This window comes from Eschrichtius robustus, chromosome X (assembly GCF_028021215.1).
Source record: "Eschrichtius robustus isolate mEscRob2 chromosome X, mEscRob2.pri, whole genome shotgun sequence".
In the NCBI taxonomy this organism is placed as follows: Eukaryota; Metazoa; Chordata; class Mammalia; order Artiodactyla; family Eschrichtiidae; genus Eschrichtius; species Eschrichtius robustus.
This window is the reverse complement of record NC_090845.1, coordinates 99,246,589-99,260,942: the sequence shown is the minus strand read 5'-3', so window position 1 is coordinate 99,260,942 and position 14,354 is coordinate 99,246,589. Positions and strand designations below refer to the sequence as shown.

Genomic DNA, 14,354 nt, shown 5'->3' with positions numbered 1-14,354 from the left:
TTTTAAGTGTGATTGGGTGTATAACATTTATACATTGTTTAGGTAAAACAATTAAAAAAGCAGTAATATATCTGGAAAAGATGTGCAACCAGTATAAGCAAATTCCAACAACTCAATAATAAAAACACAAACAATTTGAACACATTTCAAAAACAAATATATACAACTAGCAAATAAGCACGTGAAAAGGTGTTAAACATAATCATAGGGAAATGCAAATGAAAACCACAATGAGATACCACTTACTACCAAACCCACCAGAATGGCTACGATCAAAAAGACTGATACCACCAAATGCTGACGGGGATGAAAAACAACTGGAATTCTCATATACTGCTGGTGGGAGTATAAAATGGTACAATCACTTTGGAAGAATCGCCTTCATTTCCATACTAAACATATACCTAACCTATGACCCAGTAATTCCAAGAGGAATGAAAACAAATGCTCGTAAGAAGACTTGTACAAAAATGTTCATAGCAGCTTCATGCGTATCTAAAAACTAGAAATGGCTCAGGTATCCATCAACAGGAGAACCGCATTTTTGTACAATGAAATGCTGCTCAGCAATAAAAAGAACTACTGACACGTACAACATGGATGAATCCCAAATACCTATGTTAAAGAAGCCTTACACAAAGGAGCACATACTCTTGATTCATTTATATACAGTTTAAAAAACAAACTATGATAGGAGAAAAATCAGAAGAGAAAGTGTTTGCCTAGGGGACAGGGATCAGGGAAGCAGGGATTGACTGGGAAAAGCATGAGAGAATTTCCTGGAGTGATGAAAATGTTATCTTGATAAAGGCTTGGGTTTCACAGATGTGTGATTTGTCAAAATTCACTGCATCAAACACTTAAGATTTGTGCATTTCATCACATGTAAACTTTACCTCAAAAAGAAAAGAACCTTTAAAAAAGAAACTTTAACAAATACTGAACTCTAGTTAACAATATCCATGCTGAGATGTTTAGGGGTGAAGTGTATTTAAGTCTGCAATTTTCTTTGTAATCATCAAAAAATAGGATTCATAGATGGTTATGTGAAAAGGTAAGTGTAGTAAAATGTTAATTATATGATCTAGGTAGTGGATATACAGATGTACATTGCAGTTATTTCAACTTTCATGTTTAAAATTTTTCATAATAAAATGTTGGAAAAAAATAAGCAGTGAGTAAAAGAAAAGAACTAGGTTAACAAAAGCCAAATCTATACCGTGCTTCAAAACAACTAGGAGGAAGAAAACTTCTTGAGTAGCTGAAGCTCTTTTAGCAGAGCTAAAAGAATGAAAGAAAATTAAAACAAAGTTCAACTGCTGATGCAAGCAAAGCAACTGAATATAAAACAGTTTGTTTTTCTGTGGGACTATACATGTGGCAGAACTTTTATTTCTTTTATTGTGGTAAGAATATTTACCATGAGATTACCCTCAAGAGATTTTTAAGCGTACAATATTGTTATCTACAGGCACAAAGTTGTAGAACAGATCTCTGGAACTTATCTTGCATAACTGAAATTTATCAAGATTAAAAATTGTTACCCTGATCTGGTTAATACACCAGCAAGGAAATAAAAGCTTTTTTAAGTCAAGAACTTTAATACCCTACTACTATTAGGGTAGAATTCTTTTTCTACAATTCTGCAAATGATTTGAAAAAGCTGTATTATATAAGTTTAGAAAAAGCCGTAAGATCTGCAAGAAAAGCTGTGCTAGTTGATTAGGTGAAGGGACTGATCACCTATATAACACCAATACATCAATAACTATTATTAATATTTGGCTAAAATAGATCTTAACATTTTATTCATTGACTGGCCTGAATTCATAAGAATTGATTCAGTTTAATCTCAATATTGTAGAATTACTCTCCACCCCTCTCATAAAAGGTTTAGCCAGTGGCAGGAGCCACCTACCAGACAAAAAAAAAAAAAAAAAAAAAAGCTCTTCAACACTAAAGGATTCCTGGTTTCCAAGCTCCCCTCTGGCAGCCATAAGGAGAAAAGTGAACTCAAAAGTGGTGGTGGTGATTATTAGAAAACAATGAAGCAGTTAAACCTGAAGTGGTTCACTCACCTCAATTAGTTTCAACTATAAATAAATCTCACGGTTTAATATAGTTTAGTTTTACATGTAGCTAGTGAATATTCTTGAGAATTATAGGACTTTAAGAATCAGTTGCCTATACTATAGGCTTCCCCCAACCCCCAGATATCTTAACAAGGGTACCTATGAACCTTATGTGACAGTGTCTCTAAGATCTTGTTTCTTTTCAGGATTCAAGGCAAAATGTTTAAAAACCTGAACTTTTACTAACTTTATAAACATTACCTCTCCAGATGGCCAGTTACCAAGGTAGTTTTTCTTCAACTATTATGAAAGATTTCAAACACAAAAGTAGAGGGAATAGCACAATGAACTCAATCTTCAACAGTTATTATTCAACAGTTACAAACACGCAGCTTATCTTCATCTATAAACCCCACCCCCAGATTATTTTGAGATGATACCCAGATTTATCATTCTAAAGCAGTTTTAGTCACTCAGTAGGTAGTTACCTAAACTCAGGTCCATCCTTTCCTGAAGCTCCATCTTTCCACATACAGGCACCCCACACATCCCTGAAACTGCCTTTGATGACTGAGGCAGGAGAGAAGACAAGCGTTCTAAATCAAGTTGCTCCAACTGAAATTTAACATCCTAGCTAAGATGGGGGAAACAAGAGGTTGCCTTTTGCTGTATTAGTTCTCCTGAATTCTTTTTATTATAAATGGAAATATAAATGGCCTCAAAGAGGTTTCACATAAAATGGACAAAATTTGACCCAGATTTAGAAAAATCTAGATTAAGTTCATGCCCTACCCTTCTCCAATGGACTATTTCATTATTCATGGAGATTTATGTCTGAATTAAGTTCTGAATGTATGGTGTTCGCATACAAAAAATCACGATTTGTTTATACTTTTACTTCCGAAGCTAATTAAAAGGTTATTATGCCTTGATTATAGGCTCTAAGGAAATGAAAGATGTTTTAAATTCACAAGTCTTGAATTTCAACAGTAAAACAGATTCAATATTTTCATCTGCTCTTAATCAAGGCAGAAAACCACAATTAGTTTTGAGAAAAAATATACACAGCATAAAAATGAATTCTAATTGTTTTTCCTCACTATGGAAATGATCCAGCTTTCTACCTTTGGTGTAAACCAGATTTATCTCAGGAAGGCGGTGAAAGTAAAGGGTCCAGAACAAACCACAGTGCCTTTATATCCTCCTTCCCCCAACAATTCTCAATGGTTGAAAGTTGGGTGTAACAACAGAGAAGAAGACAGGATGTCTTTTGTAATATCAACAGCAACTACAGAGGTTATATGTAAAAAGTCTACCACTATGCTTATACTATAGGTTGATTAAACATGTTGAGTCTTAGGATTTTTGTTTTTTTTTTTTTATTACCAGAAAGACCACTTTGTTTTTAACCCAGAAGCTGCCTTCTGCAGACTTCTGCTGCAGTACAGGTTACCTTCACCCTCCCAACTCACAAAACAATAGGAGGGTCAGGGCCCACTCCTTGATTATTTCTTAGAGAAGTCTGACTGTAAAGCACAAACAAGTGGACTATACTTGTATGATTTAAACAGACCATTCATACCATTGATTTCAACACTGGTAACAACAATTAGGTTGATCTTGGGTTTTTAAGTTAATAACAAGCATCTCATTAAACTGCATTAAATTAGTAATGGAAATCAAGGCAAGGCAGCAACCTACAAGTTTAAAAAATAAACAAATCAGCTGGAAGCCTAAGGCAAATGTACTTATCTCAAAACCGCACAATTTCCAGACCCACATTCTCAAGATAGACTACAACCTTCTAAAACATTGCTTAGAAGCTAATTAGTGAACCACTGACAGTTGAAGATATAGGACAATCACTTGCTGTGAGTTATGTACATTTCAGAAATGCTGGCATATTTGAAAAATGTTGGAGAGGGGTTGTTCCATGTTTCAAGCTTGACTAAAATAAACCTTTAAACATAAAACAACCTGTAGGCTGCACAAATTGAGAACCCAAGAGGTTAGCAGAGAAAAAGCTGCAACATTAATACAGACGTTGTTAGAAAGATCAGTGCACTGTTGCCCATCTTTCTTTATTAAAGTTGTCAGATGCCAACTTGTAGAGCAAGGACTTGGAAAGATCCAGGATGCAAAACCGAAACACTACCAGTTCCATGTCCATTACGAAGCAGAAGCCTTAACTAGTACACTGACTGATTTGAAACTCACTGTTATCAATCATCTTGAGAACAGTATACTGAAGATAGGATATCTTCTTTGCAATGGATTCCACTCTAGTTCTTTCACCTGTTCAAGCACCTTGAGCCCTGAGTCTCAACTGGTTCTTTTTGCCTGGGGTACAGCTGAAGGTGGGAAAGAACAGAATGATTCACAAACATAAATAACTTTTAAAGGAGGCAGTATAAATAGGTTTTGTAGCAACCAAAGAACACTTTTAAAATAGCTGTTTGTAGGTGAGACAGAGCAAAGCATTCATGATGAATTAATTACCCCTCAGAGGAGAACTGAATGAATACAGAAAATCTTGTAGTCTTCGGGTAGACGAAAGGGAGAGAAGGGAGAAGGCAGAAAGGCTGATAAAATGTGTCTCACAGAAAGCTGAAGACAAGGCAGGCCTGGAGAGATACAAGGTTAATCTAAACAATAATTTAAAGATTCAACAGCCATTAGAAATATGGGACAATGAGAAAGTAAGTCTAGATTAAAGTTCCATAACAGATTTTTTTTTAAAAAAACAGAAACACAACTTAAAGGGACATTCTCAAGGGAAAAGAACTGGATATGGTAGTATGCATTGCGATGTCCTGAGATTAAATAACATTTCAACTGACCCTGCCAATTCATGCTATAAATTCACATTTTCTGGCAACCAAAATACTAGGGGGAAAACATATGGGAACAATCAAATGTCTGGTACTCTTTGCTGCCATGAAAAAGCAAAAGAAAATCTCACTCATCTTAGCAATTTTAAATGCTAATTTTTATTTACTGCTAAATGTGCAAAGGACATCAATACTGTGCAGGAAAATGGTTACATAAATCCAATATTAAACAACAGCACATGGGATAAATCTAAAGCAGAGCACCATGTGCCTTCAGAACTGATTAATATCACAGAACACAACTCAGTTCAGACAATTCTTAAGAAACCTGAAGAGCACTCTCAGTTAATATTAAAAGCTAGTTACCCAGAAACAAATGCTCTTGGTTTTGTTGCTTCATTTTCTAGGAAAAAGTCGTTTTTCCAATTTTGCATGGTTTAATACGATGTGTGACATCTGAACCAAGGCAACAGTTCGTCAGATTTACTCCTTTTATCAATTGGTACCATCAGCTAATACAAAGTTGACAAGCTGACAGGAAAAGAGCTGGATACAATGAAATATGCTCAAATATGGGGCCAGTTGTACATCCATCTCAGTGTCCTTATTCACAACCCAAAGAAATATTTCTTTATTTTAAAGTACTATTTTAAATCAAAAGATAAAATAATCTTAAAGACAGATACAATAGTAACCACCCTAACCACCCTAAATCACTTAAACACTAACATAAAACACTTTTTTAAAAACCAAACAAGAAAAATGGCAGTGCAAGAACACGTCATACTGCTCTGAACCTTACATATTCTGAGGAACATAATGAGAAGGTGAGGGAGGTGAAGCAATATAGGCAAGTGGCCCAGGACTCATAGCACCACTAATTTGAGAACCAACATATGCTGCACCGACTGGATGCCAGGGGGCAACACAGGGATAATCTGGCACAACAGGAAGGCAGGAATCAAAACCTGGCAAAGGTCGCTGCCCATAGGGATCTGACATCACTGGATAATAGAATGCTCCATGAGGGACAGATGCAGGGTCAGCATTTGGAAAAGTACCTGAAACAAAGAAAGCATATAGTACACTTCATATACAAAGATTCATTAACATGAACATAAATGGATGTTCCTACAGGTAAAAATGAAATTTAGCATTAACTCCAAGAAAGATCATAGCAACTGCAGCAGGAGCACTTTAGATATGAACATTAGTGACTAAAACAGGCTACTAAAATATGAAAATTTTCTAATTAAAAAAATTAAATATATAAATGTATGTACAATGTGTCAGCTGTAGTCTACCTAGAGACAGCTGCTATCCTGGGATGATTTAGATATCAACAGACTACACAAAGAAACGTTCTCTAGAGTCATTCTTGTCAGTTCAGTTCTTATAAGAGTTCGTCACAATTAAGTTATCAAACAGTCTTCCAGTATAACACACACCATCCAAATAACCATTTTGTATTATTTTAGCAATTAAAAACTTAGGTGTTTTTACAGTCTGGTCTATACTTGAAGGCAAAACTCTGAAGAGCATCCCAAAAGACCAAACATTTAAGTGTCATCTCTTGAATGTCATGAACATGCTAGCATCATTTAAAATTTACAGCACTTTCACTACCATGCACCAGTTTCAATGGAAATAAACAGATGCTGTTCTGACCTTATTATAGTAACTATATAAATATTAAAAAAAAGGAGTTTCTCATTACTTGGGATAACTTAAGTTCGTTTTGTGAAGTAAAGACTGGCACTGTCTCATGTTTACTACAATAAAAACAGCTCTATAAAAGGTACATGAAACAAAAATGTAATAAAGGTTGATACTTTAATTTTTATTACCATGGGCCACATCACACCACCACATGAAGAATAAGATTCTATAGTGCTAATATTCTAAAACTATTAATACGCTTTAAGAAAAGGGAGGAGAGAAAGAAAATTCACATTCCTCACATGCACCAGGAACAGTATACTTATACATATAAGGTTTCATATAGTTCTTATAACAACACTGGAAAGTCATAAAATACATTATTTCCCACTTTACACAAAATCAGGCTTAGGGAGGTTAAGTAACTTAGCCAAAATCACAACCATCAAGCAGCAGCTGCTGGAATGGAAAACAGATTTGGTTGGGTTAGTCCACATCGCTTCTTCTACCTCCTGCTGATTCTAAGAAGGGCAGTCCAAAGATCCTACTCTAAATCCTTGAAAATGCCTCCCCATCTCTATTATACTGTGAACTCACAGACAAAGCAACCATCCTTATGGTCTGGCACAGAGGTCTCAAACTTTTTTTTCTTAGGATCCCTTTACACTCTTAAAAATTGAGGACCCCAAATAGCTTTTGTTTATGTGGGTTTTATCTATCAATATTTACCACATTAGGAATTAAACTAAGTTAAAAATATTATTTTATGTAAAAATAAACCCATTATGTTAAACTCATTTTCCATAAAAATTTGTATTTTCCAAAAAAAAGAAAACAAATTGTGAGACCAGTGGCATTGTTTTACACTTGTGCAATCTCTAATGTATGGCTTAATAGAAGACAGCTGGATTCTCGTATCTGCTTCTGTATTTTATCTATTATGATACATTTAGTTGAAATACATGAAGAAAATCTGGCTTCATACAGATATGTAGCTGGAAAAGAGAGAAGTCTTAATAATTAGGCTTTTCTGATAATTGTAGATATTCTTTGATGCTATACCAAAACTAGGTAAGTGGTAATTTCTTAGAGGTCAGTAGCAATGTGGACTTTTCATACTTTGTTAACATTAAAATCCATTGTTTTATCTTGCATCTTGGATAGATCTTTTACTAAATCATGCACAGGTAAGATTATACATTGGTAATTGGGAAAATATTATTTCACTGAGTTATACAGATCTACCAAATGTTGACACATTTCATTATACAATGTAAAGCACCACATTTCATTAATAGCCCCCCACCATCTATTTTATTAGAAGAGTTAATGAAGTATTGGAAGCTGTCAAGCTCATGGTGGTAGATAAAAATTAGAATTTTGGATAACCTGTATTTGAGTGCTGGAATTTTTATCTCTGACAAAAAATACTATCCGTTGCTTTTCTTGGAAGTGATAAGGCTTAGCTGTTCATTTGAGAAAATGTCTGCCGGATCCCCAAGTCTGAATAACCATCGTCTGTCTATCACTCTTCCAAGTAAAAATAGTGTTCCATGAAAAGTCAGCTAGTTTAGCTCGAAACTCAAGCTTACAACCCTTTTCTTTAAAGTTAATCACCATACGTCAGTATGCAGAGAGCTTTATGAATACTTCCTATTTTGTCATACAGAATACTAGGTACAATTATTCAAAGAATAAAAATTTAGTAAAATAAGAATGTCTCTGAACAAACACAAAATAAATAAAACTGGCATTTTTATATCATGAGTGTGAAGACACTAAGTACTAGCACAGTTTGGTGCCCCTGACTTGATTTGTGCTTAGGTGCCAGCTATTCTACCCGCCACTGATTTTTGCACCCTTAATGCAAATTTAACACAGCAAAAGGGACAAAATCCGTGTATTATGATGAATACTTTTAGCCTCATGGATCCCTTGAAAGGATCTCAGGGACCCCAAAAGGTTCACATACCATGCTTTAAGAAATGCTGGTCTAGTATAATATCTGAAGGCTATTATTAAATTACACACAATAAAATCCAATTGTCTTTCTTGCAGGGAATCTCATTACATACTTACCATGTGCTGATACATCTGCCTGTGTGCCATTTTGTCCCCCCACCTCACTGTATAACTGAGGAACGGTTTGATTCACCAGAGGTGGCGGCTCAGTATAGACGGGATAATTCTCTACATGAAGCTGCTGCTGCTGCTGCTGCGTCTGCGGCACACAGACCATGGAGTGCCACAAGCTGTGGTGATAGCACTTGGGCGAGAAAGGGAAAAAACACTTTACTATTCCTTTTCTTAAACTAGTACCATTCTTCCAAAAAAAAGTTGGGCCATGATTTCCAGGTGGGATAACAATGACTTTTGAACTAAATGATATGACATTTAGAAAATCTATTCCCTATAACAACTTTAAGATCTTTCGCAGCCTCTGTATCTCATATTTGGACCTAGGAATTATCTTAGGAAAGCACCCTAAGGAAATTAGAGATTTACACAATGATCTGTATACAACAGTGTCTGTCATAGCATTGTTTTTAAAGGCAAAAAAAAATTAACGACCTAAATATTCAACAATAAGAAACTGGATGAATGAATTATGATATATCCATGATGGAATACAATACAGGCAATAAAAAAATCATGGTGTCAAATATTTAAAGAAGAAGTGTTCATATTGTTTAACTTAAAAGTTTACAAAATTACATAGCACAGTCCATATTTTATAAAATAAATAAATAAGCTGTAAGGAAATATAGCAAAGTATACAGTGATTATACAGGTGATTTCGGTTTTCTTTACACATTAGTATTTTCCATATGCACCATAATGAATGCTATTACTTTTAATATGAGAAAATATTAAAATATCTATTCTACATTTCCTTGTATTCCCATGATGTAAAATATAGGAGACTATATTGTACAACACGGGGAATACAGCCAATATTTTATAATAATTGTGAATCACTATACTGTACACCCGTAACATATAATGTTGTACAACTATACTTAAATTTAAAACAAACAAAAACACTAAAAATAAACAAAAAAATAAATAAATAAACTGCCGCCACCTTGTTTCCACAGGTGACTATAATAAACAAACATAACTGAAGGGGCAAGCACTTTATTTTTTCAATTCTTGAAACTGCATTTAGGAAATATAGTCTCAGAGAACAAAAACCCACTCTACTACTCTTATATTATAAATGTGTGCCAGTCAGTAAAGATAGTTTTCTGGAAATGATATGTCCTATGTTTTAGGGAAATCAGTGTCTTGGAAAATATGAACTAATGTTGAGTGTCTTGGAAAATATGAACTAATGTGGGTTTACTATGTCATATGCCAAATCTTAAGATGCATCATTCCTTTTCAGAAAATGTATCATCTTATTATATCAGAAGTGTATTTCAGGGGGAAAATAATCCCTGAAAGTATAAAGTAAAAGAGCTCTTACCTGAAATCAGAGACACCTTTCAGCGATATTAAGATACCTGTCAGTACTCCCTTTCTACAACTCAGGGAAGTGGTAAAAATCAGTGTTTGGCAAATATCTATGAACACATGAGTACTTTAAAAATAATACAGCTCTTTAAATGTCTTTGAATTAGTCGGATTACTTTTCACATAAAATGCAGAAATAGCCACAAAAATGTTTTAAGTAAACAGGATAAATAATCCATTTGTTATTTTGAGATAGAAAAACATAGTGAAGGGTTGGCATATGATGTTAAATATGGAGGCCAATATATGCTAAAGTTGTACTTCGTAGGGCCCCCACTCATGACAATTTACAACTATTTTATAAGAGAAACTGAAGCACTGGGAGGTTAAAGTAGAAAACTGACCTGTGTCATCTTCAGAGATATAAAGACAGAAATAAATCTTTTAGGTCCCTCACAGTGTTCTTGGGTTTGAAGGTTCAAGAGTCTGATTACCGAAACGGCTTACATTTTTAAGTTAGAGGTTTTTTTTTTTTTTTAATCAAAGCAATTTTAACAGGACTCTCTTACCTGCAATCCCAGATTGAAATAGTACTGCAAAACATTTGCATCTAAAATTAAAAATTTAAATTTTAGTGACTAGATGACATAAACAATTAAAACTTACCACTTAAAAGCTCTTCTCTTTCAGTATTAAGGTAGGTACAACAAATGTAGTCTTCCCACATCAACACTACCCTCAATTCTACCTTATAGTAAATGACCATTTACCTACCACTATAGCTAAGATCATTTTCTGAGCCAAGAAGGTTTAATCAACAAATACAGATTTTATTTTTACCCTTAATATTAGACATATGTTACAGGAATACTACTCTGCAAATATTTAGAGAGACTCTAGTTAAAGGCATTTTCTTGCTTGTCTCAAGACTAAAATTTTACTTTAATACAAATCTACAAAAGCAATCATGTTGGTCTTCGGAGCTAATACATAGTACAAACTAATGTTCTACAAATGGCAAGATTAGTGATGTCTACTAAGATAACTAGCACTGTTTGAAACAATTCACCTTGTTTTTATTTAACATGACTAACATACCACCACTAGGACTCCAAAAAGAGGAGGCAATGAGCAAGGTAACTCGAAATAAGTTATACCCTAAGGTGATAAAATTTCTCCAGACATAGAACTTTAAAGTATTTTACAAATGAACAAAAAGTAGATGTATGAGAGAAGAGGGAATAGCCTTAGCATTTCAATTATATCTCTAAATACATATTTTATTTATTCATTCATTCATTCATTCATTCATTTATGGCTGTATTGGGTCTTCGTTTCTGTGGGAGGGCTTTCTCTAGTTGCGGCAAGTGGGGGCCACTCTTCATCACGGTGCGCGGGCCTCTCACTATCGTGGCCTCTCTTGTTGCGGAGCACAGGCTCCAGACGCGCAGGCTCAGCAATTGTGGCTCACGGGCCTAGTCGCTCTGCGGCATGTGGGATCCTCCCAGACCAGGGCTCGAACCCGTGTCCCCTGCATTGGCAGGCAGATTCTCAACCACTGCGCCACCAGGGAAGCCCTCTAAATATATTTTTATTGATTGACCTGGGATTCACATATATTCTTATAAATAAGATAATGTAACTTGATTCCACTAACAAACTCTCAGAAAACCCCTCTTTCTTAAGTTGGAGACTCCCAATACATACAAATGTACTTACTGCCACTTTGAAAGAATGAGCTTGTATTTTGACTATTATGTGGGAATACAGTATAAAGCGTAATGCTCAAGCTAAAGAATATGAAAAGATAATAGCAGGAAGTAAATCCACAAATGGCATGGGATTCTACCCCTTGGTATTCACATACATCCACACAAAAAATCCATAGCAGTATTATTCTCAATAGCAAAAATGTGGAAACAACCCAAATGTCCATCAACTAACAGATAATAAAATATGGTATATCTATATAATGGAATGTTTATTCAGCCGAAAAAAAGAATGAAATACTGATACATGTTACAACATGGATGAACCTTGAAAACGTTATGCCAAATGAAAGAAGCCAGCCTACAAAAGACCACATATTGTATGACTCCATCTACATGAAATGTCCAGAACAGGCAAATCTATAGAGACAGAAAGCAGAATAGTAGTTGCCAGGGCCAGAGAGAATGAGGAGTAACTGCTAATGGGTACAGGGTTTCTTTTTGGGGTGATGAAAATATTTTGGAATTAGACGGTGGTGATGGTTGTACAAATTTGTGAATATACTAAAAAGCACTGAATTATACACTTTACATGGATGACTTGCATGGTATATGAATTATATCTCAAGCTGTTCAAAAAAAGTGGCAGGTAAGGACTATAAGAACTCAAAAACATCACTTTGAAATGCAACTGGGGGGTGGGATCATGAAAATGATAGGATTTAAATAGGAAGTTAGATGGAAGAGTAGAGGGGGAGAGAATTTGAGTAGAATCACCATGACAGCAAAGGCTTAGAAGTAGAAAACCAGGTGCACAGAGTTCTTGTAAAAGTAGAAGGAGATAAGGTACAGTTTTGGAAAAATGACCAGCAATTTCTTATAAAACTAAACACACACCTATCTATGCCCATCAATTCCACTCCTAGGTATTTGCCCAAGGGAAATGAAAACACATGTTCACAAAGACTTTTACAAGCATGTTCATAGCAGCTTTATCATAACTGATCCAAACCAGAATAGTCCAGGTGTCCCTCAACAGGAGAATGGACAAACTGTAGAATACCCAGACGATGAAATATTACTCAGCAATAAAAGCAAATAGACTACGGATAATACACAGCAACATGGAAGAATCTCAAAAAATATTACATTGAGTTTAAGAAGCCTTCCATAAAGAGTACATACTGTATTATATTCACATGAAATTCTTAAACAGGTAAAACTAGGGCAGAAAAATATCAGAACAGTGGTTGTCTCTGGGGGGAAGTAGAGATGGGGTAGGGAAAGACTGGGAAGGGGCATGAAGGAACTTTGTGGGATAATGATAATGTTTTATAACTTGATTGGGATTTGGGTTACACAGGTGCATGTACTCATCTGTCAAAACTCAGCAAGTGTACATTTAAGATTTGTTCATTTTATTATATGTAAACTTTACATCAAAAGAAAAAATAAATACCAAACTCTAGTTAATGATATGTATGTTCAAGTTTTTAATGGGGAAGAATGATGTCTACAATTTACTTTGAAATGCACCAAAAAGATGGATTAATTGATGGACAGAGAGATGGATGGAGGAAAAGATGGAGAAATGCATGCTAATGCAAGTATAGTTAACTGTTAACAATAGAATATAGGTGGTGGATATATGAATATTCATCTTAAAATTCAAATTTCATGTATGTCTAAACATTTTCAAAATAAAATGCTGGAAAATGCAAAATCAGCATTATGTGCTGAGAAGATCTTGGGCAGGGGTAGGTAGGTGAGGGGAGAGGAGTAAAGGGATCATTGTTCAATGATACATTATTAATAAAATAGAAAACCAAGGAAAAGAGTCAATGTTTTGCATGGCCTAAAGAGAAGAAAGAAGGGAGATGAAGATGAGGAATTTCACTGTAGACAGACTGAGTCTGAAATAAAAGTAAGAAAGCCAAGTGAAAACGTCTAGCAAGTAGGTAGAGGCCAAGGCCAGACAGATTTAGAAATCATCTACATAAAGTTGATAATCAAGTTTTAAGGAAGAGAAAAAGAACAGAATGGAGTTGAAGATCCTGTTGACTACCTTAGGGGCTGAAAAAAACCAAAATAGAATAGAAAAGCAGCTAGAAAAATCAAGGGACTATTACAGCAAAAAAAAAAAAAAAAGTATGAAGAAGCTACAAACAATTTTCAACTACAATTCTCTTTTGAGATACACTGCCAAACTGAGGGGTAACAAAAAACTTCCAATGGAAAGCTACTCCTTAGTTTAATTAAGGAAACAACACATGGCTGAAATCCAAGGCAGATCAGAGCCCCCCCCCCCGATTCCTCCCCCAAAAACCTTTTCCAATTCTTCAAAATTCAGTTGGAATCTTAAATATCAAGAATGCAACAATTTCATGCACTTGTGGTAGGCATTAAATAAAAGAAATGGAGAAAATTTTGTTATCAACTCCTGCTTTTCAAGAAAAATAATTGACAGCAGATATCCAGTTGAGAATCTTCTTCAGGGCAGACATGTAGCTACCTTAGAAAAGCAGCGTGAGTCAGCTCAACCATACACTTCTTGATTATGCAGAAGATATTCTCAGCTTTCGGTTCCTTCTTTCCTTAGTCATTTACCTAGCATTATGCTCTCAAGT

General features: G+C 35.0%; 1 protein-coding gene across 1 annotated transcript in view; it reads right to left on the bottom strand.

Moving 5' to 3' along the window:
- Positions 1-4,761: 4,761 nt before the first annotated feature.
- Positions 4,762-14,354, bottom strand: part of ALG13 (ALG13 UDP-N-acetylglucosaminyltransferase subunit) — a 68,852-nt gene continuing 59,259 nt past the window's right edge. Inside the window, 3 exon segments of the mRNA XM_068532579.1 lie at positions 4,762-5,964; positions 8,642-8,828; positions 10,588-10,628. Coding sequence (XP_068388680.1) covers positions 5,702-5,964; positions 8,642-8,828; positions 10,588-10,628 — 491 coding nt within the window. The 3' untranslated portion in view covers positions 4,762-5,701.